Source organism: Lutjanus erythropterus, chromosome 9 (assembly GCF_056507025.1).
Source record: "Lutjanus erythropterus isolate fLutEry1 chromosome 9, fLutEry1.hap2, whole genome shotgun sequence".
Taxonomy (NCBI): domain Eukaryota; kingdom Metazoa; phylum Chordata; class Actinopteri; order Lutjaniformes; family Lutjanidae; genus Lutjanus; species Lutjanus erythropterus.
The window spans coordinates 27,817,615-27,844,703 of NC_139325.1; the positions used below are offsets into that span (position 1 = coordinate 27,817,615).

General features: G+C 39.0%; 1 protein-coding gene across 2 annotated transcripts; it reads right to left on the reverse strand.

Annotated features, from left to right (window-relative positions):
* Positions 1-26,401, reverse strand: phldb3 (pleckstrin homology-like domain, family B, member 3). Of its 2 annotated transcripts, none has more exons than XM_084727008.1 (14): positions 26,050-26,401; positions 25,732-25,842; positions 23,993-24,130; positions 22,503-22,631; positions 18,564-18,734; positions 13,908-14,018; positions 9,663-9,764; positions 8,694-8,778; positions 6,836-7,001; positions 5,118-5,199; positions 4,576-4,710; positions 3,222-3,429; positions 2,780-2,865; positions 1-808 (listed from the first exon to the last, which is right to left on the reverse strand). In XM_084727008.1, the coding sequence occupies exons 1-14, from the start codon at positions 26,197-26,199 to the stop codon at positions 674-676; spliced, it is 1,809 nt and encodes a 602-aa protein (XP_084583134.1). In that variant the 5' UTR covers positions 26,200-26,401; the 3' UTR covers positions 1-673. The 2 variants fall into 2 exon arrangements, with proteins under 2 accessions (XP_084583134.1, XP_084583133.1); XM_084727007.1 differs by having other exon boundaries at positions 3,222-3,432; positions 26,050-26,400.
* Between the last annotated feature and the right edge of the window lie 688 nt (positions 26,402-27,089).

Sequence of the window (27,089 nt, forward strand, 5' to 3'; positions counted from 1 at the left end):
TTTTTATGAATAAACATTTAATAGTGCATTCATAACAGTGTATGCCTTCATTTATTTTCATATCAAACCCATATAAATTTCCAAATAATAACTTAATTCATGAAAATGTAATTTATGAAAACAAAGATACAGGATATGGACATATTAGTGGAAACACTTGACAGTATTAGGCAATTCAACACAAAATACAGCACAAAAATGTTCTCTCTTATTTCTGGGCTTTTATATTGGATTGCATTAGATTGCACAAGTGTCGCTATTATTGTGTCCACCCCCTGTTGTAGTGTGTTGTAGTGTATTGTGCACTAAGACCTGTAATGCTGCACTGTGACCAGCAGAGGGAGGTCAGGCTCAAAGAGTCCCCAGTAACAGACACCCAGTGGGCAGGCTGGTTGTGGTTTGCAGCTGGTTCAGTGGTGAACCTCCATCACCACTGTAGCATCACTCTTTCAGTTCAACAGTTGCCTCCGCTGTGTGCTTGAAGACATGTGTCCGGCACCTCGAACCACTGCACCGCTCTGCCAGCTCACGTGTTTTATCCACAGATTCCTGAGTCCAGGTCCAGAACGAGCCCCTGAGGTCACACCAGCCCCCCAGACAGGGGAACATGACTAAATGCATCGTCCGCCCAGTAGAACACTCCAGGATTTTACAGTCCACATTATGTAAGAGGTCAATATCGGCTGTGCTCGTCTGTCGCCGTGACGATGACATCCATCCAAATCCGCATGGAAACTGCATTTGAAGCCACCAGAAAGAAAAGACGGTCGTACGTCTTCACACAAAACGTCAGACTGGGCCGTGGAGACTGAGGGAAGGAGACAGACAGCGATAATGTGATCAGTCATGATGAAGACGACGACGTTCTGACAGGCCTGAAGGGGTTTTCCATTATGGTCATTGATTCGTTCAACATTTCACTTATCTAACCGTAGAGATTTTCCTTCTTCCAGCTGAACTCAAAAGTTAAACAACTTTGAATTTGTTACGTTACGTCTTTACTTTTCAGAGAAGCAGAAAACTGGCTGTTGTTACTTAATTTTGAAAGTATAGCTGATTACGTTATAGAAGACAGATAATTACATTTTTAATCAAATTTAAACAAACTATGTATAGAATGTGACATTTTGTGTACAGAAAATGTCCAGTGGTGGAAGAAATACTTAGATCTCTTATTGGAGCAAAAATACCAATACAACAATACTAGAAAATACTAGTCCAGGGTACTTTAAGTATCAAAAGTAAAAGTACTTTTACTACAGAAAAATGCTTAGCATTGATGCATCAGTATATAAGCAGAATTTTGCTAGTCCAGGTGAAACTAGTTGTATACCATGATTTCAAGTGTTGTACATTTTCCTTATCCAATAAATGAACATGCTATCAATAAGCCATTAATGAGTAAGATAGAAATTGCATGGCTTTTCCTCATTTTTTTTCTTGTTTTCATTTTTTCCCCCATTTTATATTTACCAGCCCGAATTATGCCAAATGAGGCACGCTTACTGCCATTTCCAGAATACTGATTAATTAACTTACTGTCAATGTAGTGGAGTAGAAGCAGAAAATAGGATAAAATGCACTCAAGTAAAAAGTGCCACAAAATTGTACTGAAAAATCTTGTACTGAAGAATGGAATAACTTAGTTATTTTGCACTACAGCATTAGTCCTGAGGACAAATTGTTTTGTTGTTTGATGTAAGCAGTTATACAAACTCCACCTGCTGATTGATATAAATAACAGGCTTTCCCATGGTATCATTGTAAACCTTTAGGGTTACGTGATACTTTAAGACCTGAGACTTGTCAGCAGCAAATAAAGCTCGACTCAGCAGTGCGAGTGTTACCTGACACCTGCTTTTGATTTCTTCTAATACAGTAATTGCAGAGATCGTCTGTGTCTTTAATCCCCTGCAAACCTGCCATGTCTATAATCAAACCAGTGACCCATTTAAAGAAGGAGCAGCCTCAAATCATTAAAACAAACTTTGTGTCATGTGGATACGCCACAGTAAACACACACATGGGGAGTAAATTCCCAAATCACATGAGATCCCGAGGAAATTCTAGTTCAGCTGAAACTTCCAAGGAGACAGAAAACAACATGTAAAGGATGAAAGAAGAGACCTCTAAGACGTTCCCTGACTGATGACAATATGTTCAGCAGTAAACTTAACGATGGTCATGCATGTTCGTCCTGAAACACAAGGATTTAATTGATTTTTGATCGATTTTTAGGTGTCATGGCTGAGCTACACTGGCCTGCACCACGACAAAAGGCTTGTAGTAAAGATTAACAGTTGTGAACTTCTGGACCAATATTTATGTTTTTGTGTTTTTTATTTAGTTTTGGTTGCAATTTATTTCCCCCTTTTGTACAAGCAAAGAAATCCTCACTGAAAAAAAACAGAGCACCTGTTGCCCTCTTTCATCACACCAGAGTTGTGTCCAGCCAGTGGCCTCTAATCTGAAACAGCAGCTGGGTGTGTTAGCTACTGTTGTCTGAGTCTGACCGCAAATAACCACCACAACATTCAGTGAGCGCTAACTTAAAACAGATTAACATTCGCCACTGCCATCAATGCATGTCATCTTATTTCCGATAAGACAATTGCAGTCAACGAGGCGAATATCGTCTGATAAATTGGTGCATTGCTAGAGTGTAGACTTAAGTCCAATCTAAAGTTAGTTTAAAGTTCAGAGATTTCACACAGATTCTCAGCCCAATGAAACGCTCTACAGACTTTGATGTTCTTTGTTGTACTGTATGAGAACTCACAGAGGTGGCTGTTCGTAGATGGTCGTAGTAAACCTCCTCTATGGCCTGGAAGTAGATTACTCCCTTTAGCTTCCTCTCATCACAGTCTGCAGCAAAGAGAGCAGCAAGTTAGAAAAACACATGATGTGATAACAACCTAACTGATGGATCTATTCAGTCCTAAAAGTTACTACTACTCTGCAACTATCATGAATTTAAACAATAATTTACAAACCCCATTAACAACCCCCCATACTATCACTGATGCTGGTTTTAAACTTCATTCATAACAGAATGTACATCTAAATAAGCAGAAGATGACAGCTAGAAAATAATGCAACTGATCCAATATTATTTTGCAACACGCCTGACCTCCTTTCAGTGAGCTAGTGTGATACACAGAAGGCTTTCTTGCAAACATGCAGTCAGCATGCGCAAACACCACTCTCCCAGCCAGTCTAACCTGTATAGTAGGCTAGTCGCCTGTGGTCCATGTCAAACAGAAACCATCTCTTCTTCCAGGTCTTGACCCTCCCCCCTCGTTTGGTGAGGAAGCCGGCGCAGCGTCGAGGCGTCAGCCGCAGGTCCGTGCAGCCGGCCACTCCGTGACCCAGAGATTCCAAGTGGGCCCGGAGGTCAAAGTTAGGAGAGAGGAAGAGGGGCAGGCTGCGCTGCTGGAGAGACAAATGGAGTTTAGATGTAGCTGAGAAGAGGCACTCAATTTTCCATGGAAATTGAGGAAACACAAGGAACATTCAGAGCCCTTTTATTATGGCTACACTTGTTTTCCACAGTCAGAGATGTTTTCTGCAATCAGATGATAAACATTCAATTGTATAGGATCATGAAAAACAGGAACATATGGTACTGAATATGGGAAATCAATATTTATTCATTATATAATAGTATGCATTATTTTAATTAAATCCTGGTAAATATATATTTAACATTGCCCTTTAGATGATTTACAATTTACAATGTGTTCTTCCATGGGTGCAGCCATTGTTGTGTGACATCAGTCAGCTGCTTCTTCATGAAGTTTTGGCAGATGGATTTACCCCTTTGGGTGCTGTTCCACTGTGCTTAGAGCTGGAATGACTCACTGATGTAACTGATGTCATCCATTAAGAATATAAATAGTTTTGCATAATGTGTGCACCATGATGAATTGCTGCGTCTTGTCAGAGCACGGATTCACCCAGAGAGCGTGGGAGTAGGAGTCGGTTCCTGCACACACGTATGACCTGCACTGATTTCAGTTACATTTCGGTTCATACCTTTCTCAAGACATTGCTACCATTAAGTGACATAGTGTTTAAATACAGACCATACATGCATGGAGGCGTTCCTATAGTCACATGCAACAGCTCATTTAAAAACCTATCAAAATATTTAGCTTCTACAAACCTCTTGTTACCAACTAAATAGGAGCAAATAATAGAATTTAAGGCTTTCTCACAGTTTGGTTGAATCTGCCTTGTTAGTCAATAAATAGCAGTATTTACACCCCCTTTGATACTGTTTTGTTTGGCAGAGCCAAAAATGAGAAAAATACGTTTTGTATCTTGTTAAGTGTATCGGTTAAGTAAAATGCACAAAACCCTAAAAATTAAATTTGCTGCTACTAGCATCAAAACCTCTAATCGTGAGCTTTTGATTGCATTATGGGTAATGTAGGCATCAGATTCTGACAAGGAGGAAGAATGTGTGGAATAAACTAGTCTGTGGTTCTGCTGCATTTTTAAACTGTGACTGAGAAAAAAAAAAACATCTTCCGTGTCTTTAATGCGGCTTTGTGGTTTTCACTTTATACATACTGGGGAGTTTGGGGGAGAATTGTCCTTAACTTCTGGCTCTGGTCTTTGTGGGGTCTCTGGCTCCGGTGGTTCTGTCCTGGGAGAGTTCAGCTCTCTCTGTTTCCTCTCCTCCAACAACAACCGCCGTCGTTCTTCCTGTGTGCACATATGTATCACTGAAAATCATTAACCAGCCTCCAAAATATGTGATGGCCCCTTTCAAGGTAACGAATTTGGAAACACAATAAAGATACTGCTCTAACAGAGCTGATTTATGAAGGATTCCTTGATATACAAATCCAAAATAAGACACTTCAATATTTACCACTGAACTTTCCCCTCAAACTGCATAAACTCACAATCATATGCCTTCACATTTTTCAATCTTGGCATTCACCGATGTTGGAAACATGAACAACAAACATTGACACATCTGCTGGCTGTTTTCTTGGACCATCATGTGCGAGCTGGGTGGGTGTCAGTGATCAGACAGCCGTGTCTAACGTGGTGCGTCCTGGGTGATTAGAGGTGTCAGCGAACGTTTCCCACAGCAGGTGACTCACCCTCTCTCTGAGCAGCTTCTCCCTCTCTGCCTTGGCTTCCCTCAGTTTCTTCTCGATCTCCACAAGATCCAGCAGACACGGGCTGTGAGAGGAGTTATACTCATCAATTAATCAGAAATAAGTATTAAGATTAATTTACAATCAACCAAACAGGAGCAGCACTGCAATTCAATTGTTTATTCATGCTCAAGGTGGAGAATAAAGGGTATTATTGTTGACTAAACCTAAACTAAAAACTAAAGCTAGATGTGAAAAACATTTCAGAAATCAAAATAAAAACTAGACTTTAGAAGAAAAACTGAGAAGATATTGTGTACTTACAAAACTAACTAAAATGGAATAAAAATATACAAGAGATGTCTTTAGTTTTAATTTTTGTCAATTTCATCAAATTTGTCAACACAACAACCATGACGGTGCATTGATGCAGATGATTATAGGACATGACTGTGACTCAGCAACATTCACAAAATGTTGTGTTTATTTTACCTTGTGACACAACTTCTTATATCTTGCCTCGGACAAATACCCACATTATAATAAAGAAACTAAAACCAACACTGAAACTAATAAAAAGTAACCTAAAACTAAACATTTTTACACAGTAAAAACGTAACTGGAATGAATCAACCTACTCTGGAAACAAACTGAATGAAATGAAAATTAATGAATGAAAATTAAAATGACATAAAGAAAAAAACAAAAATACAAAACTATAATGATAGCTGAGAATCAGTCCAGAATTACACATTTAGCACATCAAATGCATTTGCTTTAACCAAATATAGCTGGTATTACAGTTAACACACAGTATCATTAATCAGTTACCAGAAGCACAAGTACACACAGTCTTTACTCAAGTATAATTACAGATTTTAAAACAGTACAAGTACTGATTCAACTTTTTTACTCAAGTAAAAGTGAAAAGGTACAAGTGCAGTACAGTACAGTACTGAAATGCGCCCAAAGTATAAAAGTAAAAAGTCACCCATTTCTACCGACTGTTTTTGTGAAAAGCTAACTGAACCTGACCTTTTCTCCCTTCAAACCTCCATCTCTGTCTGATTCAGCTTGTAACATCTTTTGATTAGTTTTTCTGTGTTCTTATGTCGCTGTAAGTTTTTTCATCTTGTCACGTCTTTTTCGTTTTGTCATGTCTTTTAAGTTGTTTTTCGTTTTGTTACATAGTTTTTTCTTGTTGCGTCTTTTATGTCACGTTTTGTCTTGTGATGTCTTTTTTTTGTTTTGTTGCGTCTTTTAAGTTGTTTTTTGTCTTGTTACATCACCAGAATAAAAATAATCAAGAATTCCCCTCAAATGCATTAAACCTAAAGTAACAAGTCCATTTTGAAAATGGAAAGTACAAATATTTGTCTTAAAATGCAGGGAGCAAAAGTAAACAGTTGTCAGAAAAATAAATACTCATGTACAGATACCTGAAAAATTTACTTAAGAACAGTGACAAAGTATTTCTACTTACTTATTTTCCACCCCTGTCAGTTACTGTTAAACACGGTATGATGTAGACAAAATATCAAAACAAACAAAATGACGAGGAACAGACTTTGTTGTAGTGATTTGGTTATGTTCCTGAAACTATAAAAAAACTACAAAAAGATCCACACAAGAAGATTTTATGGTAACTACACCTCAAGCACAGCCACTCTTCATTTTGCTCTTTAAAAAGTGTCCATCAAACGAGCAGGGAGGTAACTGACCTGGCAGCGCGGGAGCTCGTTGTACTGTTACACGGAGTGAGGAGCCCGCCGCCGTTGCTGGTGCCGGGTCGGTGTCCGCTGCTGTGCCCGTTGCTGAGTCTGTGTGAGGGGATGGGGGAAGTGAACGCCTCTGGGGTCTGGCTGTCTGGAAGCGTCCGTACCAACCCTGAGAGAGGAAGGAGACAGAGAAAGACACGCGAGAACAACATGCATCAGTCAGCTGGAATATCTTTAGATAAGATGTGGCATCGGAGAATTTCTGTATCAAGATGATGACTCACATTAGATCAAGAGTTTTAAGTTACAGCTTCAGGAATAGACTAAAGATGGGTTTCTACAACAAGGAATTACTCTTACACCAATTTAAATCATGGTTCAACTTTAAATTATATTTCACCAAACTTTTTAACATTTTTTCTTAAAATTACGGAAGATTAAATTTAAATCTGAGCCATCATGAGCAGTGTTGGGCAGTAATGCATCACTCAGGAATATATTACTGTCATATTATTGCTTTTACTACCACTAATGAATAATGTAAGCAATTACAATTTCCAAAACAATAATTAGATTACACTCACTACTTCAAGTAACCGTGAGTTACTTTTTGACCTAGGTGGGCTATCCTATGACTTGTATGTGCAGCAGGTCAGGGCAGGTCACCTCACCTGCAGCCAAAAAGCTAAACAAATGACGGACAATGGAATTATTAGCGTTATTTTGGGTTTGTTTGGTTCCTCTAGAGAGAATCTGTGATGATAGAGCCTAATTTGAAGTTCACACTCAGAGAGGCAGTCGACATCTGGACAGATAACAACAGAAACTTTCTGGGTGTTAACGGTTCACTGGATCAGCTGTTCAACTCTGGGGCCGCCAAAAATAGGTAAAGTAATGTTATTAAATTTTAAAGGAGTAATAAGCTAATGCTAACTTATTACACTTCCTGAGTAACTTGCCCAACACTGATCATCACGTTTTCAGCTGTCTTATGAATAAAGCCATAAAAAGCCCTCAAAAAAAAAGCTAGCTAGCAAAAAAAAGTAACATTTAGATCATTTTAGCTAGTTAGCAAAGTGTAATGTTCAGTTAACTTAGTTGGCTGCCACGCAATGTAACATTTTTGTTGTTGTTGTTGTTGATTTTTTGGCTTGCTAGCAAACGCTGTAATGTTCAGTCAGCTTTTTTGCTAGCTAGCACACAACATAATATTTTTGTTGTTCTTCTTTACTTTTTAGCTAGCTAGAAAAAAAAATACAATATTGTTTTCATACTCGTCCTGACAACACTCAAATTTATTCTTTTTAAAAAAATGGATTTTAATTTGTATACAAAAGCATCTCCATATTGATTTAACATTTAATTTTGGTTTACATCAGTAAACTTGGATTTCTAAACTGAGATTAGTTTTACTAAACTCTGATTAGAACTAATCTTAGATGAAATCAGTCTTTGTTGGTGAAACCCAGTCTGAATCAAAGTTAGGAGACGGACGAACACCCAGCAAGACTTGACATGACCTTGTAGATCAGGCTACTTGGATAATTGGTGACAGACAGGTGTGTGTGAAAAATAGATAACCTACTACTGAGGAGATTTTAGGCTTAAGTATATGCGCTTCTCTGGCTTGTCCGGTCTGTTCAGGTAAATCCTGCTCTCTACCTACGTAACAACAACCTGCCGTCTCTGCTGGCACACCTTTGATTTGACTAAAAGGGAGGGAACTGAGCAAACAGTCGGACAAAATGAGGACATGAGTGCAGAGAGAGTGTACATTGTTCTATATCATGGCACTCTCAGCTTAAGCAATCAAGAGCACAATAGAAAATAATAAAAAAAAACAGGGCTGGTAATAGCTCACCCTGTGCTGAGAGCGGCCTGTCACTGAGTTTGTTGCGATGCGAGCTTCGTCTTCTGGGCAAACTGACAGACTCTTTGCATGGTTCCTAAAAGAAAATAAAAGAAACCAGTTTAGTATGAGCTGTGTGGCAAATATTTCAACTTCATTGATCAACTAGAGCTGAAACAATTAGTCTACCATTTGAAATTTAAAGCTACTACGAGAAAATGGGCTCAATTTAATGCTGATGCCTCTATTTGACCTACATATAGGCCATCAAAGACAGGATTAGCTGCTTTTGTCATCAGAGACCTTCAAAATCAACACAATATGAAAGTTCACTGAAGTAGCTTTCAGCTGCAAATACTATACTACATAATCAATTTAACATCTAAGTCTTTTCATAAGCATTAATACCCCCAAAAAATCCCAGCCTCCCAGATGTCCCAGCCTCTGAAAAGTGAATATTTGCTGGTTTTCTAAGCCTTTTATTACATTAAACTTTTGAAAAAAAACCCCACAAATTAAAGTGGTCCCATTTGACTCCTTAAAGAAAATAAAATACAGATTAATTGATAATGAAAATATCTGTTAATTGCAAGCTTAGTATGCAGTAGGGCTGCAATTAATGTTTATATTCATTATCGATTAATCTGCAGATTATTTTCATGATTAATGGTTTAGTCAATAAAAGAGCCCAGAGTCCCAGAGTCAAAAGTTCAGATTGCTTCCTTTGTCCAACCAACAGTCCAAAACCCAAAGACTCTTCATTTACTGTCATAAATGACAAAGAAAAGCAGCGAATCCACACATTAAAGAAGCTGAAACCAGCAAATGTTTGACATTTTTGCTTGAAAAATGACTGGAAATGAATAATCAAGTATCAAAACAGTTGGCAACTAGTCAACAACTCATTGCAGCTCTATTATAGGCAGGTAGGTAGAGAGCTAATATAAACACATGCTGTATCCATGGTGATGCGCTTCGGACCTGAGGAGGCTTGTGTACGGTCAGAGGTGAGAGTGACATCATGCAGGGGGCTGAGCCGGTGATGTTCGACCAATCAGTGAGTGGCTTCTTCTCTTTGAGGACCTGTAGGAGCAGATTAAAGGGTCAATACGTGACTATTGTGCATGCAAAGACAAGCACTGCAGTCCAAGTAGCAAGTGGGAGCCATAGATGGTGTATTAAATAGGTTAAAATCCTATTTTATATACAGTTATGGTTGAAGAGAGTTGTCTCCCTCTGCCCTCCTCCTCCCCAGACTCGAGGAAGCTCAGGCAGGCTGCAGGAATGCTGGAGGTCTTGACCTCGAGTCCTACACTGAAAGTTGATTATCTGTTTAACTGTCATTTGTCTTTTAATGTAAAGTTACACCAGCTAAAAACAAAAGCTAACTACTCCAAAAATACACACTCCTGACTTGGAGTTCAGTGACCGCCTGCTTCTGTCCACCAGACTTCATTAACATATTGTTCAATTTAACCGTTACAAGTATCTGCTCCTTCTAAAAAGATTATCATCGATTTCTTACAACTCATAAACAGACACTTGCTCCTTCAGCAAACATTCGGCATTGATTTGAACTCTAATAAATATGAAATGGGCAAACTAAACCAGTTATTCTGGCCTGGAATGGAAGTTTTAAAGGACACCACTGCTGTAGCGCTGTTTTCAGAGAAGCAAATATTTCAATTTAACATGTTTCCTTAATCCCTGATGACATATCATGATCATTTTATGATTTAGCACAGTAAATATATTACAGGTTTCTTCTTTAAATATATGATGATGAAACCTGGCTGTCAGGCTCAAACGCAAACAGTTTAAATGAACTGGAGCAGCAGGGAGGATGACAAAGTCAGTGGCTGATGAAAGCTGCTGGATTCAACATACCACATCCGGCTGAGAATGAAAACACCACTTCCAAGAGGGATCGTAATGAGTTAAAATATTATCATTCCCTCACTATCTTCCCCTCTAACCCGCCCTCCCTCCCTGCTTGACTCACAAACACATGAGCAATTCAGCCGCCACATGCAGTGAGTCCACTGTTTAACCCTTATCTGTCTCTTTCACTATTACACACTATATCTACAGGAAATGTGAAGACACCGGAGATTTAAAGGGCTTTAGACAACAGTTTCTGATCTTTGAGGTATGTTTTCTTCTACATTTAGTAAATATCTAGGAGTAAAATCTATTATATATGCCATCTCCCACCATTAAAGTTCAATATACATGTCAGAAGTAAACCGCATCCTCCATCAAACGTGGGGATTACATGTAATGGGATTACATGTAATGGGATTACGTAATAAGGATACAAAAAAGGGTAACTATATTATATAACAGTTACAGAAAAAAGGTAATCAGATTACAGATACATTTAGTAAAAATGAGGATTATTAAAATAAATTTTTAAATAAAGAATGATATACTGGTGCAGTGCGCAGACCTTACAATACTGACAGAATCTCACACCATTACTCTTGTCTCAGTGAAACCAGCTAGTCTGACAGTCAAGTCATTATCACAGACACAAGTGAAAAACAGTATCTGCATAGAACAACTGCTAACATGAGCTACACAGATAATGGCTACTTTAGCTACACAGAAAACCACTAACAGCTACACAGAACAACTGCTGATGATATGTACATAGAACTGCTAACATTATCTGAACAGGGCAACTGCTAAAGTTAACTGCACAGAGAAACTGCTACTTTAGCTTCACAGTCAAATAACTAACATTACCTACCAACTGCTAACGTTACCTACACATAACAACCACTAACGTTAGCTACACAGAACAAGAACTACCATTATGTACACAGAACTGCTAACATTATCTGCACAGGGCAATTGCGCATGTTAGCTACACGGACTAAACGCTAATGTTAGCTACAGACAATCCACTAACATTAGCTACACAGACCAACTGCTATGTTTGCTACACAGACCAAGCTCTAATGTTAGCTACACAGACCAACTGCTAACGTTAGCTGCACAGACCAACTGCTAACGTTAGCTACACAGACCAACTGCTAACGTTAGCTACACAGACCAACTGCTATGTTTGCTATACAGACCAAGCACTAACATTAGCTACACAGAAATCCAGCTAGTTAGCCTATCAGTACTAGTACTATTGAAAAATATTTTGTACTGTGGTGGCGCTGGTGTACCACATGTCTAAAAATAAAGTACATTTAAATGTGTATAATTACTGCTATTAATCTAAACATGAATTCATAGTAAAGGAAGGAACAGCTGAACAAACTATTAATAAACCTACTAGAACAAACATAAAACATTATATTAGGCTGAACAATTTCACCATATTTGGTATTGAGGTAATCCAGAAGTAACAAAGTAATCATGTTATATTACTTTAATATTGTGAAAACTGGATTAGGTTAGTGACTGCATTTTTTTAACAGGTAACACTATCAGAATACATTTTTAAAGTAACCCTCCCTGTCCTCCATGCAGTCATACACACTCGGTCATGCTGTCTGACACTGTCTTGTCCCTCTCTCCTCCTCTGGGCTGCCACTCCCTCCAGCTGTTCCCAGTCTCTCATTCAGAAGAGCCGATGAACTAAACACTGAGGCAGTTTTCTGACAAACATCATTTTTTACGCCTATTAGCCGTGCAGATTGAATTAAGTGGGTCTTTTTTTCTTCTTTAGCTTACCGCTTGCTGTGAAGACGTGAAACTTCTCCCAGCTCGCCTTCTCTCCCTCTCACACATCCACACACATGTACACACACAGTCACAAACGCTGCACCCTCCCTCGCGCTGCTTTTACTCCTCCCTCTGTCCTCCCTCCCTCCAGCTTCAGCTAAGCTCTCTCACTCACTCTCTCCACGTCTGATTTGCCTTTTCCTCGTCCAGATCTTGTCTCCTCCTCATTTCAACTGCTGCTGTCATAAGTCTGATCAAAGGCAAACCACTGGCTGTGAGATAAAGTCCCAGCACTGTTTAATTAGTGACTGAGTAAATCACATACTTTGGAACAGCATGTATTCATAATAAACACTGATAACACGTGTTGGCTGTCCTCAAAATGTGCGCCAACTAATGGTGGATGTTTTTGAAAAAACTGAAAAGAAAACCAATTGAAGAGGTAAAGTTTAGCAGTCAAAGTCTGAAGAGTCTGAAATCAATCATTACTCACCATACGGGGAATTTATATAGAGGACTGTTAAAACTAGAACTGCCATCTGATGCACGCTCAGGTCAATTCTCTCATCCAACAGTCATTTAAATTTAACTTTTTCCCATTTGTCGGCACGATGAATCATGGTGAATCACTCATTCTTAAGAATTGGGACAGTTTTATTTTGAGGGGCTTTTGATTTGTACTCTTCAATATGCTAGGAAATGGAAAAGCTTGTAATGTGCTAACCGCCCAGTGATTAAATTTGTTATTAAATGTAAACATCAACTCCGTCTGATGGAAAGGTTGTTATTGTGAAAAAGACATTATTCCCACTAAGTTGTTTTATGTGGCCAATGAAAATGAATATTCTTCTCGTATCTCTCGCATTACTGTAATTGACCTTAGAGCGAGCGGTATACTGACATTTCACACACGAACCCTCGCTCCAGCCTGTGCACATATGATTTTTTAGGGCACTACATAGTGGATAACGACATGTTTCCACTTCCTCTGACTATAGGAAACTGAAACCAAAATATCCCGGATACAAGTGTTACCATCTTGCACTGGTGACATCAACTGGAGCCAGAGTCTGCAGAGTAGTGACCAATATTGGAGACACTGGAAAAAAAATTTTGATATGTACTTTAATTTATATCTATACGCTAACATGGAGGGGGGATTTATGACCTATTTTGCAGCCAACCACCAGGGGGCGGTCAAGACGCTTTGGCTTCAGCTTTAAGGAGCTCACGTGTTGTCCGTTTCTACATATACAGTCTGTAGTTTGTACATTCAAGTAAAATGACAGAAAAATAAATGTATTGCACTATAAAGTAAATAGAGATTTCGGACACAGAATCTGTAAATCTAAAAATCTGAGGTGTGTCCAAAATCACTTACATAAATTCAAAATAAAAATGCAAAAATCATCTTCAGTAATAAGTGCTGGTTCTCTTCTTTTAGAAAATACTGAAATGTTGTTTATACATATTAATATCAAAGACAGACAAATAAAATATTACTGTTTATCAAAATATGTCCACAGTATGATAAATCCGTCTTACCGTTTGACAGGTGTGGACGAGTTCTCTCTTCTCCTTCCTCAAGGCGTTCAGCTCCCTCTCCTTCTCCCTCTCCATCTCCTTCAGCTGTCTCTCTAACTGCTGCACTCGCTCCTGAAAATTCACAACAGAGTTCCCGTCAGCGTGGGCCGCCATTCGGTTTCTTCTTCTCATGAGAAACCTCGTCTGCTGAATGTGATTCATCTGTCCGGCCTCAGTTTACTTATTGTTTTCATTATGTTGTGATGTAATATTGGGTAAATATCCCTGATGTGATGATGTGTGTGTGTGTGTGTGTGTGTGAGCAAATGCAGAGAGACAAGCTGATCTCCTCGGCCGAGACACAATGCAAATCAAACACCCACTTTGCAAGTTAATGAGGAACACGTGACTGCAGCGCTGAGAGTGTGACCAAAAGAAATGATGGACTGAGACTAAATCAGCAGTTTGAGATGGCAAATGTGACAGAGAGACAGAGAGACAGAGAGACAGACAGATGGAGAGACAGGCAGATGTCATCTGCAGCTGAATCAACCACCATCCCTCTCACACAATCCCTCTCTTCATCTCTCACACTGCTCTCCTCCTCTCACATACTCCAGCTAATTCAGGAACAATTCACTATTATTTCCACCATCTATCTATTGTCTATATTCATACGTTCTTGTGGAATCTGAGACGTGAATGGAAAAATGTTAAGAGTGTAAATATCTTGTCAAAAGGTCACTGGCCATCAGAAAAACCTGAAGCTACAACAAGCAGCTTTCATACTGTGTTGATTTTGGTGGTCCCTTGTGGAATTAAGTGGTAAAGTTTTCACTGCCATAACCACAAAATATAAAAGCAAAACCTTAAATTACCTCAACAAAACTCTCCTTCTGCTCCTTTTTCACTGGCTCACATAACTTTGCCAGGGAAATTGTAAACACACTCTTCCGGTCTGCATGCTGTAAATCATTTCATCTGATTTTGAGCAGAATATGATTCGTGTTGCTCGCCATGACTTCAGCAAACCTTCACGTTTCTCCAAAATATTTATCTGGTTAAAATCAATGTGACATCCTGCATGTTTCTGTTTCTCCTCATAAAAGCAGCTGAAGGGAGGACAAGAGACTAATTAACATGGCTGAGAAGAAGTGGTATCTTTTATATGATCCACAGCAGCCTATAAAAAATAGGGATATCCCCAAAATTTGGAAATACAACAAAGTAAACTTTCCTCTAACTATACAGAAACAAGACTGATTTAATAAAATTACGCTAGTTATGAATAAATAACTAAGACACCTAATTTACTCATCTCCAGACAGATCTCAAGTGTGCCGCTACGCTTGTAAATGTGTACGGTTGGACAGTTTCCTAACTTTTGATTTTGAGTGTAAAACGCCTCCATGCCACGCCTCCAAACCATCGAATGTCTACCTACTCATCGATTGTCCCTTATTTGTAGTAGGTTTAAATAATTACAGCTAGTACAAGGAACTTCGTTCATATTTTGTTGATTTTGGAGTGAAATTAAACAAAAGATAAATAACTTTTACCCTTTTTTAAGCATTTACCTATTACGGACATTGACCGCACATAAATTGCAGCGGTGTTTGCATGGTTGGAGATGCATCTTGGTTGGTTCACAACTATCACCGTCTCTGTCAAAGAAATGCTGAAAGCGGTCTTAAGTTCCATTAATTTGCCTACATTAAAATACAAATAATTAAATACTAAATCATGCCCCAAAAATTACATTATGTCAAATGCTTTATGTGCTTTTATGTTTTAGATCAGTTCATTTCCAGCAGTTCTAGGAGGAAATTTGTTATAAATGCTAAAATAAAATGTTTACAACCTTGTAAAACATATTTTACAGATTTGCATAGTGAAAGTGAGGCTTATAGGGCACCAATCTAAATGTGGACAGTGTCATTATTCTATAGACATATGCAATTAAGACTTACTTCATAATGATAAGCTAAAGCAAAAAAAGTTGCCCATTTCCACTCTAAGTAAAGCCACACACAGGCATGACTGTTTGCTTGTTGTCCTTTTTATACTGAAGAAGACTGAAAACACTGTCAAATACCGTAAATTTTCTACAAGTCAAACAAACATCGAAAAACATGTTCAGGTCAATAAATCACTATCTAAACAAAGTACACACTAGGGTGCCGGTGTCTTAACAGTCGGCGCCTCAGTGCAGTTATAAATTAAGGATTTACAACACAAGTGCCAACATGTTCCAGGCCTCTTCAAACGATCGTGTGAATCTCAATCTGAAGAGTTTTACCGTCCCCTAATTTGTTCCATTTCTGGATTCTTTCCATCACAAAGCTGCAGAATCAATTGTTCGAAAATGACTATCATTATCTTGACTTCCATGGTAAATCAGGACCAGTTGGGTGCTGCCCTGTCTCTCGGCCTGTTCTGGTGTGTCCAAACAAGCCTCTGTTCAAAACTGTCTGTCCAATCACAGGCGTTTTTTTCAAGCACGCTGCTTCCCCAAAAAACAGGTTTTAAGCTTACAGTGAATATCTTGGATAAAGCCTTTTTATTTGGTTGCATGATATGGCGGCATTAATGTAGTAATTTTCTTAAATTGTTTGGTATTTTATTGTGTTTGAGAAGATACACAAATTTAATGTCAATAAAACTTCTACTTTTAAGTTAAACATTTTAATCATCCTGTAAATAACTCTCAGGGGAGTTAACTTAAATAAATCATGATGATCTTTATATTAAACAAAATTATCCAGATGATCAATTCAGCAGGGACAATTTAGCTTTGCTCCAAAAACTTTCCAAATCCCCTCATGTGTTTTATCTTTCCATCTTCTGTTTTGTCGCTGCTCTTCATTCCTTCTGACTCGCTCTTTGATTTCGCTCTCATGGCGGCCTCCGATGTAGTTAAGTTTGCTGTACAGACTCATGTGACGAGTTTCAGGGCGATGCTGGTGTGAGTGAAGTAAAGAGTTCATGGTTGCGTCACAAACGGAGGGCAAGTCTTAACCTGCTGTGGCGACCATGGACTGTGACAGGAGAGGAGTTTGTGTGTGTGTGTGTGTGTGTGTGTGTGTGTGTGTGTATGTCTGTGTGTGTGTGTGTGTGTGTGTGTAGTGAGTCCTTCAGGGCCAATAAGCCAATAATGATGATTTTCACTGCACAAAAATAGTATCTAAGAAAGATTTATAGTTTAGTTGATCAATGCCAACAACTCTGTCATTATTGCAGGAGGAGCTCAGATTTGTGGCTTTAAAGTTAATTTTCTGGTCTGCCCTCTCCTTATTTAAACCCGGAAAAGAAGAAAATTAATTACAGAAGCTCCAAAATGGAGAATGGTGCCAAACATTTCAGCAAGAAAGGTGATTTTATAGCCCCAAAAAGCAGAAAAAAGCAGCGTCCGTAACAGTTTCTATGAGATGTCTGCTCTGACAGCTTGTCTCGTGTTTACAGTCATGAATACATATTTTTTGTGTTGATTACTGGTCACAAACAATCTGAGACTGTCAGAGGCAAAAACAAGCACAAGCAAACACACAAATGTCACCTGTCCTGCACGCTCCGCAGTGCGCTCTGGTGAAGTGTCACCTGTTCTTAGTTTCTGTCATTCTTCTACACTTCCATCACAGTTAAGTTTTGTGGATTGTGGTGATTTACAGTTTAATTTTGCAGACACTTTGTACACCTGAGCGCTATTACAACACAAGCAAGGATTTACTCAGGAGAGAACAAGTAAGTGCCATACAGCAAAGATTGAGGCAGTGCAAGGGGCAATGCATAAACTGCTTAGGATGTCTCAGACATATATTTTGCAGTCAATCAAGTGCAGAGGTGTTCGCGAAAGGGCTGAGTCTTTAGTCTTTTCTTAAAAACTGAGAGGGACTCTGCAGTTTGGTAACTCTGTCTGATTTAGAGACTTGGTTTATAAAGTTTACAGCCTGTCATGTTGCCTCTCATCAGTTAACCTCCAGACCAGCACATGTGGTCACAAGGATTTTTTAAAATAAGTATTTAAGTACATACCTAGGATTGCCATTATTTATAATTACTCATTAAAATGTTCTCCCTGTGCATTTTGACAGCTGTTTTATCATATTATTGAAATGCACACAGACTGACAAAGGAAAGAAAATGACTGCTCTGCTGGAAGAATCTCACTGACAGGTTTCTGACTGTTGATTTGAATCTTTGACTGTCAGGGGGCAGCCCAAAGATGAACATTTACACAACTAACAAGGCCAAATCGCGCTGTATAACATAACAACTAACAGGAACACCACAAAGTCCATAATTGGAAACAGATGCACCACATGTCTCTGACACAGTCTAAACAAAAACTGAACATAATAAACTTTAGGAATGGAGAGCTTGAGGGTTCGTTTTTGTAAGTTTGACTTTGTGTTTTTTTGTCAATATTCACTAATGTCGATGTCTTTGCAGGTATCGGACTTTATTTGATTGTCAGGTGTTCTTGTTATTTTGTCCACCTGCTCTGTGCACAAGTCTGACGTCATAAATCTATACTGAAGAGACGTTTGTGTGAAAGTTAATCCCCGGCCAGCCCGCGACACGAAGCACATGACACGCAGATAAGCAACAAACCCGTATAGCACGTCAGGAGCAGCTGTGAAATTCTCGGAAAAATTCCTTCTGAGGCATGTTGTGTACCTGTGCAGTGTTGACCACATGCTGCTGACATGAGATTTCCTTCTCCATCTCCACTTCGCTCCCTCCCTCCTTCTCTTTCTCGTCTTCTTCATCAATGCCGCTCTCTTGCTCCAGAACACGAAACTCCCAGTCCTCAAAGGCCCGAACCGCTGCTTCCATTGCCTCTTTGTCCTGCATGGAAGACAGAGACATTAGTCTAATATAACCGGTTTTACCAGCTGTAGTCTTCATTCCGTACCATAGGTTCAGTTTTTAAAAAATGCTGGATAACAAATTCAAAACTAGAAGAGTACAGATGTCTGGCTGGCGTGTCGGGTTTAGTGGGTGGGGAACAGGGGGCTGCCTCAGGAGTCCTAACACCGAAGCTAAGTCATGTCCTGTTTATTACATAATGTTTATTATAAAATATTTTAGCACCTAAACAAATCAACCACCTAAAAAGAAAAAATCAACATCAGTATAAGTGTACACTGTATTTAGAACACGCTAGCCGCCTTAGTTTGTTGTTAGGCAGCGTTTTACAACGGGGAACTGAAGCTGCGGTCTGTGCTCAGTGTGATTTGGTGTTTTAACATGTTTGTTTGGGTCTAAACTAAGTTAACCTGCTGTGGATGGAGGCAGCGGTAGACCTGCAACTCCCGTCCTACGGGGTAAATTACTTTTTTTCAACAGAGTTTTGTGGCTGTGAAGAGAGCACAGACGCGGTTTCAGTCTCTCATCGGTAAAGGCTGTTTAACAGAAAAGTGAAGTGGGGAAATTTTTCTAAGTATAGCATACACTTAGCACACTGCAACTGACGAGGATTTTTTTATGATTGGTTTGTGGAATTAATTGCATAATAAATCTCCACACACAAACACACCCAATTCAAACCCAAGAAAGGAAAGTGTAAGAAAACTTAGATGACAAGATTTCAAATTTGGCTTAAATCTCATTTCTAATACTTTTTATAAGTTTACTATTATTTTTATAAGACATTAAATTACATGGTTAGAAGACTGAAGTGGATTTGGGTTTACAGAGGCTTTAAACACAGAGACACTTATCATGTTAAAATGTTGTAAGAAGGAATTAAGGAGAGTCAAACTGAATGAGAAAATATATTACATGCAACATTATGTTTTTTAAAACAACAAGCTTCTTCTAGCACCTTCGTGATCAAGGATTACATTATTTATCTAGGATTACAAAGGTGCACTGTTTTTTTTTCTCCTGTACTTTTGTATGCAAGTTTCTTTTCCAATTGTAGAAACTAACAAAGCTGAGAAAAATAAAAAGGTGCATTGTATTAAACATTTTATTAAAGATGTAAAATATTTGGGCCTTATTATTATTTACTCAGCTACTATTACACACACAAAGGTAATTCATTCCACAAAATTATAATAATAACAATAAAATTTAAAAAGTTCCAGATTTTTTTCCTCAGTATAGAACCAAAAACTTTACACAGATAAAATACTTTGAATTTGACTTGAGTTGTTTGAGTTTTTTTTTTTTTTTAAATCACTCAGAAAACAACTTCTGGCGATTTGTATTTCTTGGTAATTTTGTTAGCATAAGCACTGGTTTGGTTTCATTTTCAAAACGACATGTTCAGCACATAAAAATACCAGTGCAGCTTAAAGTAAAAACTTGTACAGCCTCATTGTCTCATAACCAAAATACCTGCACTCTTCCTCTTGTTCAGTGTTGACTTTAGTCCTCTGTTTGCGCAGGAGTGTGTTTTTTCTCTGTGGTGCAATTCACGACAAGCCAGTTTCTAGAAGGTCTTTCCCAATAAATCTGACATGTCACAACACCAAACCTGTTGTTAAGCGCTGCTTTGAAAACAAGGTCTCTCATCTCGTTCTGTCACATTCACAAAGCGAAATACACATCGTGCGTGTGTGTGTGTGTGTGTGTGTGTGTGTGTGTGTGTAAATCTCTGACACATTGACACATCAGGTTGAACAGGTACTGAACAATCACACTTTGTTTAACCATAAAAAAAACATCACATATAGGAGTGATGATCATGAACAAACCTGAGTATCAGTTGCAGTTTTATTTTTCATTTGGATCGCTGCCAACATCATTTATTAGATTTTCCTTAATAAACTAGTTCAACAAGATTAGATACTCCACATGACTGCTGACTGTTATTCGAAACATTTTTGACCGATATCGGAAATGTTCAGTGTTGCATTAACAGCGGTGTGTGTGCGGTTTTTTAATACACGATTCACAACCTAACTGAATCACTTTCTAATTTAGTAGATTTTTTCAGGCAATATCACCATGCTAGTTTAACTACCACGATTTCTAGTAACCATATCTGTCATCTGTACTGATCAGTTCTTCTACTTTCAGGGTGCACAATAAGGATGTTTAAAGTATTGATACTTCAACAACCCATGTTTACACAATACAAAATCCATCAATTAGAATATCTAAAGAACCAAAGCTATATAAAAAAAGAAGATCTAAATTAAATACACAATCAAGACCTCAGTTAAGTTTTTATTGTGCTGACTGAAATGTGGCTTGCAGACCAAATCCTGTGACTTTTTTAAGTATTCTGTGTGCCAAGTACCTTTTTTTTTTGCTGTGGTATCAGAAGAGGTGGAGTATTGTTTTTTTTTTAATATTTGTGTGGTATCGAACTTTAAAATTCTGGTGTCATGACAACTCTAGTGCACAGACAATAGATAAAGTCTTAAGAAGTCAAAACGTCAGCAAACTTGTAGTACAATGAGCAACTTTCTTGTCAGACATCACATCTCAGCTCGCGACCTTCATCAAGCTCATCATAAAACACATTACAAATAATATTTCAGTAAGATTGGTATAGGGCCACTCATCTGACACTGGAAGAATCCTCTCAACAACTTTCTTTCACCGTGTTTCATATTTGATTAAAGTTATATTGTTTTCTTTGTGCATAAGAGATGAAAGATTTGACCGTGATCTCAGAGGGTGTGATACAGTCTTAATTAATTAACATGAATCCGATGACACTCAGTTCAGACTTGTGTTGTGTTACTCCTGTAGGTCCAACCTCCTCAGATTGCCCTGACATTAACATAAATAGATGCCAGGTCTTTTACACTGAAATTAGCACATATACACATGTTTAATTTAAAAATAGCTAAATTTGCTAAAAATAGGTAATTGACCTTTTTCCCACTACCAGTAGACGAGTTTGCCCGTGTCGCTGGAAAGCCAAGACGCCGCTTGTGTGTGCAGGAGAGCAGAGAGACAGATGTTTCTGAAAGTGTGTTCACCTCTCAGTACTTTCGTAAGTCTAACTGAATCACTGTGGTTTAAAGTTTTGTTTCTTTCCTCGGTCCCTGCTTCTACTTTCAGACATCTGCTTCATTTTACCGTTTCATTTTCGCTTTCAGCTGCTAGGAGTTGTGTTAATTTACTGTTGATGAAAACCCAACATTTCTTGATTCTGCTGCCTCATAATAAAAGCTTTTAGATTATAAAATAACAGGAGACTTAATAGGAAAAAGTTAATGGAATTAAAATGTTTATCCACCGTTTTACAGACGCTTGACATAAGTTAATACACACCTTTAAGTCGGTGTAAACTCTGCCGTGCTGGGCTGATGCACTGAGTCAAACTAAGTCGAGCAAAGCGCCGCATGTATATGAAAAAGGAGCAAAACGGGTGACAACCCCAACAATTTAGCATGTCCTGGGTGTCTGGATGTTCCCATCATTGCCATCAGAGCTGGAGCAGATAAATACTGGTGACTGTTCCAGAGTTATTTAACCTGGGAACAAATACTGACTGTACCCTTCATCATTGGAGACAAAAGCCAGATTTTAGTGTTTTTTTGTCCAGTGTAAAAGGGGCTTTAAAGGCTTTTGACGAACAGAAAAGAAATAGGTGAACTTTTTTGTAACATATGAATGTTTAAGACATCATCATCAAGCTCAGCCCCTCACCTGCTGCAGCTGCAGTGTTAGCTGTTCTCTCTGGCTCTCTGGCTGACTGGGGATGAGTTTCTCCTTCTCCTCACACCTCCTCTTCAGCGCCTCCACCCTGCGTCTTTCCTCCTCCAGACTCTCTCGCTCCTGCAGTTACAGACATGACAAGACAGGAGTGAAGAAAGAGAACAGTCATCACCAAACCTTTAAAGAGGACGGCTCACCCAAAAATCAAAAGTACGTATTTTTCCCGTGGGCTGTAGTGCTAATCATTTTTCTACTACTGTCTAGTAGAAAAGAAAGTAGTTCCTACATGAAACTGCTCACAATGAGGTCTGTGGGTTATCTTGAGTAACTGAGTCATGATTTTTCTTCACTGCTTCCCTTATGTTTTTCCCAATAATGGGAAATACATAAGAGAAGCAAATGGTAAATTTATTCAGTTTAAGATATTATATTGATACTGTTGGACACCGTCAAGGATATGCAGAATGGGTTAATTAAATAGTAGTTTGAGCTGGAATTGTTAAAATGCAACTGGCATATTTCTACATTGCATAAGGGAATGCAAAATGGTCCAGTCATTGTGGATAAAAGTCCAACAATATTTGGGTAACTGGGTTGAGACAACATTACCATTATCACCTTGTCTATGTCTGGTAAAAAGATATGAATACCACAGAATTTCTTCCCAAAAATCATGACCCGGTTACTCAAGATAATCCACAGAGTTTGTTGTGAGCAGTTTCATGCAGGAGCTACTTTCTTGCTACTAGAAAGAACCATTTTTGATTACACATCCCATCTAACCGACAACCTCTCGTAACCACTGATGTTTTCTCACTCTGTCCCTTTTATTTCTCTTTTTATTTTCAAACATCTTGCAAAGTAACAGCAAGCAACAAGAGGATGTTTTTCAAGTTCATGTACCAAAAAGCTAATGACAATAAAAATTTGCATTACAAAAAAAGAAGGCCGATATCTCTACAGGTAATAACTCCAAAACTCTGCAACTCATACCAAAGAAATCTAGATGGGTCGATAATACTACAGGCCAGGGGTAAAATATGTATTTTGGATTTTGGGGAGAAAAGCAAAACAAAAACCATTTGAAAAAAAAAAAACTATTCAAAAACAAGTCAATTTCACAACATATTTACAGAGTCGGTTCTTGAAGACCACAATCATCTCCCCATGAATGCCAACAATAATTGCATGGGAAATGACTTATCATTGACATGATCTTGTGTTGATGTTAGTGGAACATTGCTGAGCCCACATACTTCTACATGTGAAATCCCTCAAGAAAACTTCCTCTGTTGTGATTCACTCATGTAAAACCATTTAAATGGTACATCAACACTATTAGTCTTCATTGTCTCCAAGAAAGAAGAACTTCAGTTCAGTGAATCATGACAGAACAACACAATAAAACATCACAAATGCAACACGGGTCTGCAACTAATTAAGAGCAACACTTTAACGCTCATTTTATTATTACATGATACCTTTTGCCTGTCGGTGTGTCTGTGCTTGTCCGTCTGTCTGCTCTCCTGCTGCAGAGCCTGCAACTTCTGTGTGTGTCTGTGCAGCTGCTTTTTCTCCGTCTGCAGCTCGCCCTGCAGCAGGGCGATCTCCAGCTGCAGCTGAAAGGACAGGAGACGGCGCAGAGCTGAATCATATTGACCAGACATTGAGCAAGTCACAGATATGCATTCCTTCACCGTGACTGTGTTTGGAAAGATTTAAATGTGCAGACTTCAGCACAGACACAATCAAAGTCACTTTAGTGTTTCCTTGAACACTCCGTCTTGGTTGTTAATTTGTTTCAGCAGTTGAAAGAATCCTCTATGAAACTTTAACCAGCTGTTGTGCAACAGATGGTGAAGATTGCATATTCTTTAATTCATTCCAGGTCTGCAGCTTGCGATTATTTTCATATAGATTCATAATAGAGTGACCAGATGAGAACGGGTAAATTGGGGACAGGGAGCTGAGGTGGGCGGGTCATCTTGGAAGGATTAATATAAAATAATTCAGTAACATCATTAATATTATGGAGATTACTTACAGATTGTTTTAGATACATTTTATCACAAATTCTTCCCGCATTGACGGCTGCACTCTCCATCATCTGGTTTAAACAGGTTGAATAACAACAACAATGCATTGCTTATGATAGCCTAGTCACTGCTATAGACAAGTGAAAATGCATCAATAATACTCCTACATATCTTATAAAAACAAATGGAAACTTTTTAATAACTAAGGGCAGCAATTATATCCTACGTAACAGATTGGATCAGAATATTTTTAAAAATTCATAGGTATCAGGACAACCGCTTGTAACTCGAGACTGTCCTGAATTTTTCAGAACATCTGGTCAGAGAAGCAAGTAACATCCACACCACTGGTTTGCTACACATTTTGCCCCAAACTGACCAAAGTAAACTGTTTTCCTTAAAGGACCAGTGTGTAGAATTTGGTGCCATTTGACAGTGAACTTGTGGATTGCAAATGTCTCACTGTCACCTTGCAAGCATTCAGAAGAACCTACGTTCATGTTGTACAAGTTCACACTTCACGAGAGCTATCTTAAAAGTTCAGTTCACAGACATCAAAATAAACACATTCACACATTCACATTCATAGCTGACAATTGTGACTTCTGACTGATGTTCACGGTTAAAAAAAATGAGCAACAACCTCCTACCGGGGATGCTACGTGGACCTATCTGTCTGTTTCTCACTGTAACAGAGACTCCAGTCTGCAGTGTAGCCCTGATCATACACTTAATGTTGCACAATCAAAAAAGTTTTTATATCATGTCACACTTTTGCCCATATTTGCACTCTCTCTCTCTGCTGCTCTGTTCTGTCTGCATCACACTTTTTTCTCAACCGATGACATGAGTGTCATTCTGTCTCCGTTCAGAGCACAGACAATGAACAGCACTCAACACTGCCTACGGTGGTTGTGACACTTACACAAAACATGAAAGTCTGTATTTAGAGCGAATGTTTGGTGTGTCTGGCAGAGGATCTGCACTCTCTGTAGATATAAACGCTCATTCTAAGGTTACGAAAACACAATTCCAAACTCATGAAAAGATGCTTGTGAATATTATATTATATTTCTGCCATATTCTGACAATAAATCTACATAAATCTTACACACTGGACTTTTAAATATGAGACAATTATATGTTTTTTTTCAACTGGGCCACAAGCGTCTGAATATGCTCACCTCAATCTTTAGCTCCTCCTTCTGTTGGTCAATCTCTGCAATTCGCCGCTGGAGCATTGAGGGCGATGGCAGGACCCTCAGTGAGCACACCTCCAGCTTTTTAACGCAGGACTGACAGAAAGGGGAAAAAGTAGACAAAATCACCACAAGCAAGCTTTAAAACAGTCAACAGTTTAGTCTAGAAATGTGGGATGATTCATTGGTTCTTTATTCTTACATGCAGGAGCTGCAGAGGATGATTTCACCACCACATTGTTTGAAATGAAAGAGCCAAATAACTACATCACCATCATCAGCAGCTTCATCTCACTCCTTTACCTTCTCACTCTCTGTGCTGCTACTCTCTGTGTCCGACTCCGCCCCCGAGGAGGCGGGGCTATGACCCGCAGCCACTCTGGCGATCCATGGCGGCCGCAGCCCCTGCTGCTGCCACGGGCTCCTGGTGCTCTCCATGTTGTGTTGGGGCATTTCTGAAGGCCGAGACAGGGGAGGCAGTTAATGGGAGCTACGCAGCAGGGGACATCGGTGAATATTGTGGTAAACCAATCTGCTGCACGGTTGAAGAAGCATCAGGGATCAGGTGACAGTTCACAGCTGAGTAGTACTGCATAAGAACTTTAAACCACAGAAATCCCCCCGGCTTCCAGAAAGAAGTCTGTGAAGGGGAAAAACACCCAGCGGTGAAGAGGAAGCAATAGTGAAAGAGAGCAGAGAATACAGGATGTGGGTGATGGTTTGTGGTAATGTTTCAGGGTCGCTCTCCTGGTGAAGGACTCTGGTGTGTGTGGACACAAGCGTGATAAATAACAGTCTTTTCTGTTGGAGGCTTTTGATGTGCATCAGCAGCGAGACAATACATGAATGGAAACAGAACAATCAATGAAATACTATAAGAAGAAATTGGCCACAAAATGAGGCTGCAGCACATCAGAATAGACTTTGAAGTACTTCTATGTTGTACTTTTTTTGTTGTCTGTCATGAGCACATATCATTATATAGTGTTTACACTCTTCTACATCAAAGTGCTCATAACGTTTGGGAACATGTCAACCTAAAGGCCTATATTATCCTGGTTTCTTTATTCCATTTTGCTCTTTTGTCCTCTACTGTGTGGTCTCTTTACACAAAAACATGCATGCACACACAGACCAAAGCCAATTTGTGGGAAAATACTTTTGATTCCTATTGTCCAACCTTTTCCCACCATCTCCCCTCGCCCTCTGTGCCCTCCTTCTCCTCCTTGTATCCAGACCTTATTAGGCTGCAGGGAATGCAGGCCAAATGGAGGCCAGAGATAAATATACAGCTGAGATATGAGTGAGGGCTTCCAAACAACGACTGGCACACTGACATCCAG

Bases quoted from the DNA above. Each gene is read 5' to 3' on its own strand.
- phldb3 (XM_084727007.1), bottom strand. From the start codon at position 26,199: ATGCCCCAACACAACATGGAGAGCACCAGGAGCCCGTGGCAGCAGCAG. The intron at 14,019-18,563 runs GTACACAACATG...GTGAATTTTCAG, and splicing joins ATGTGGTCAACACTGCACAG to GAGCGAGTGCAGCAGTTAGA. The intron at 809-2,779 runs GTGAGTTCTCAT...TCCTTCCCTCAG, and splicing joins ATCTACGAACAGCCACCTCT to TCTCCACGGCCCAGTCTGAC.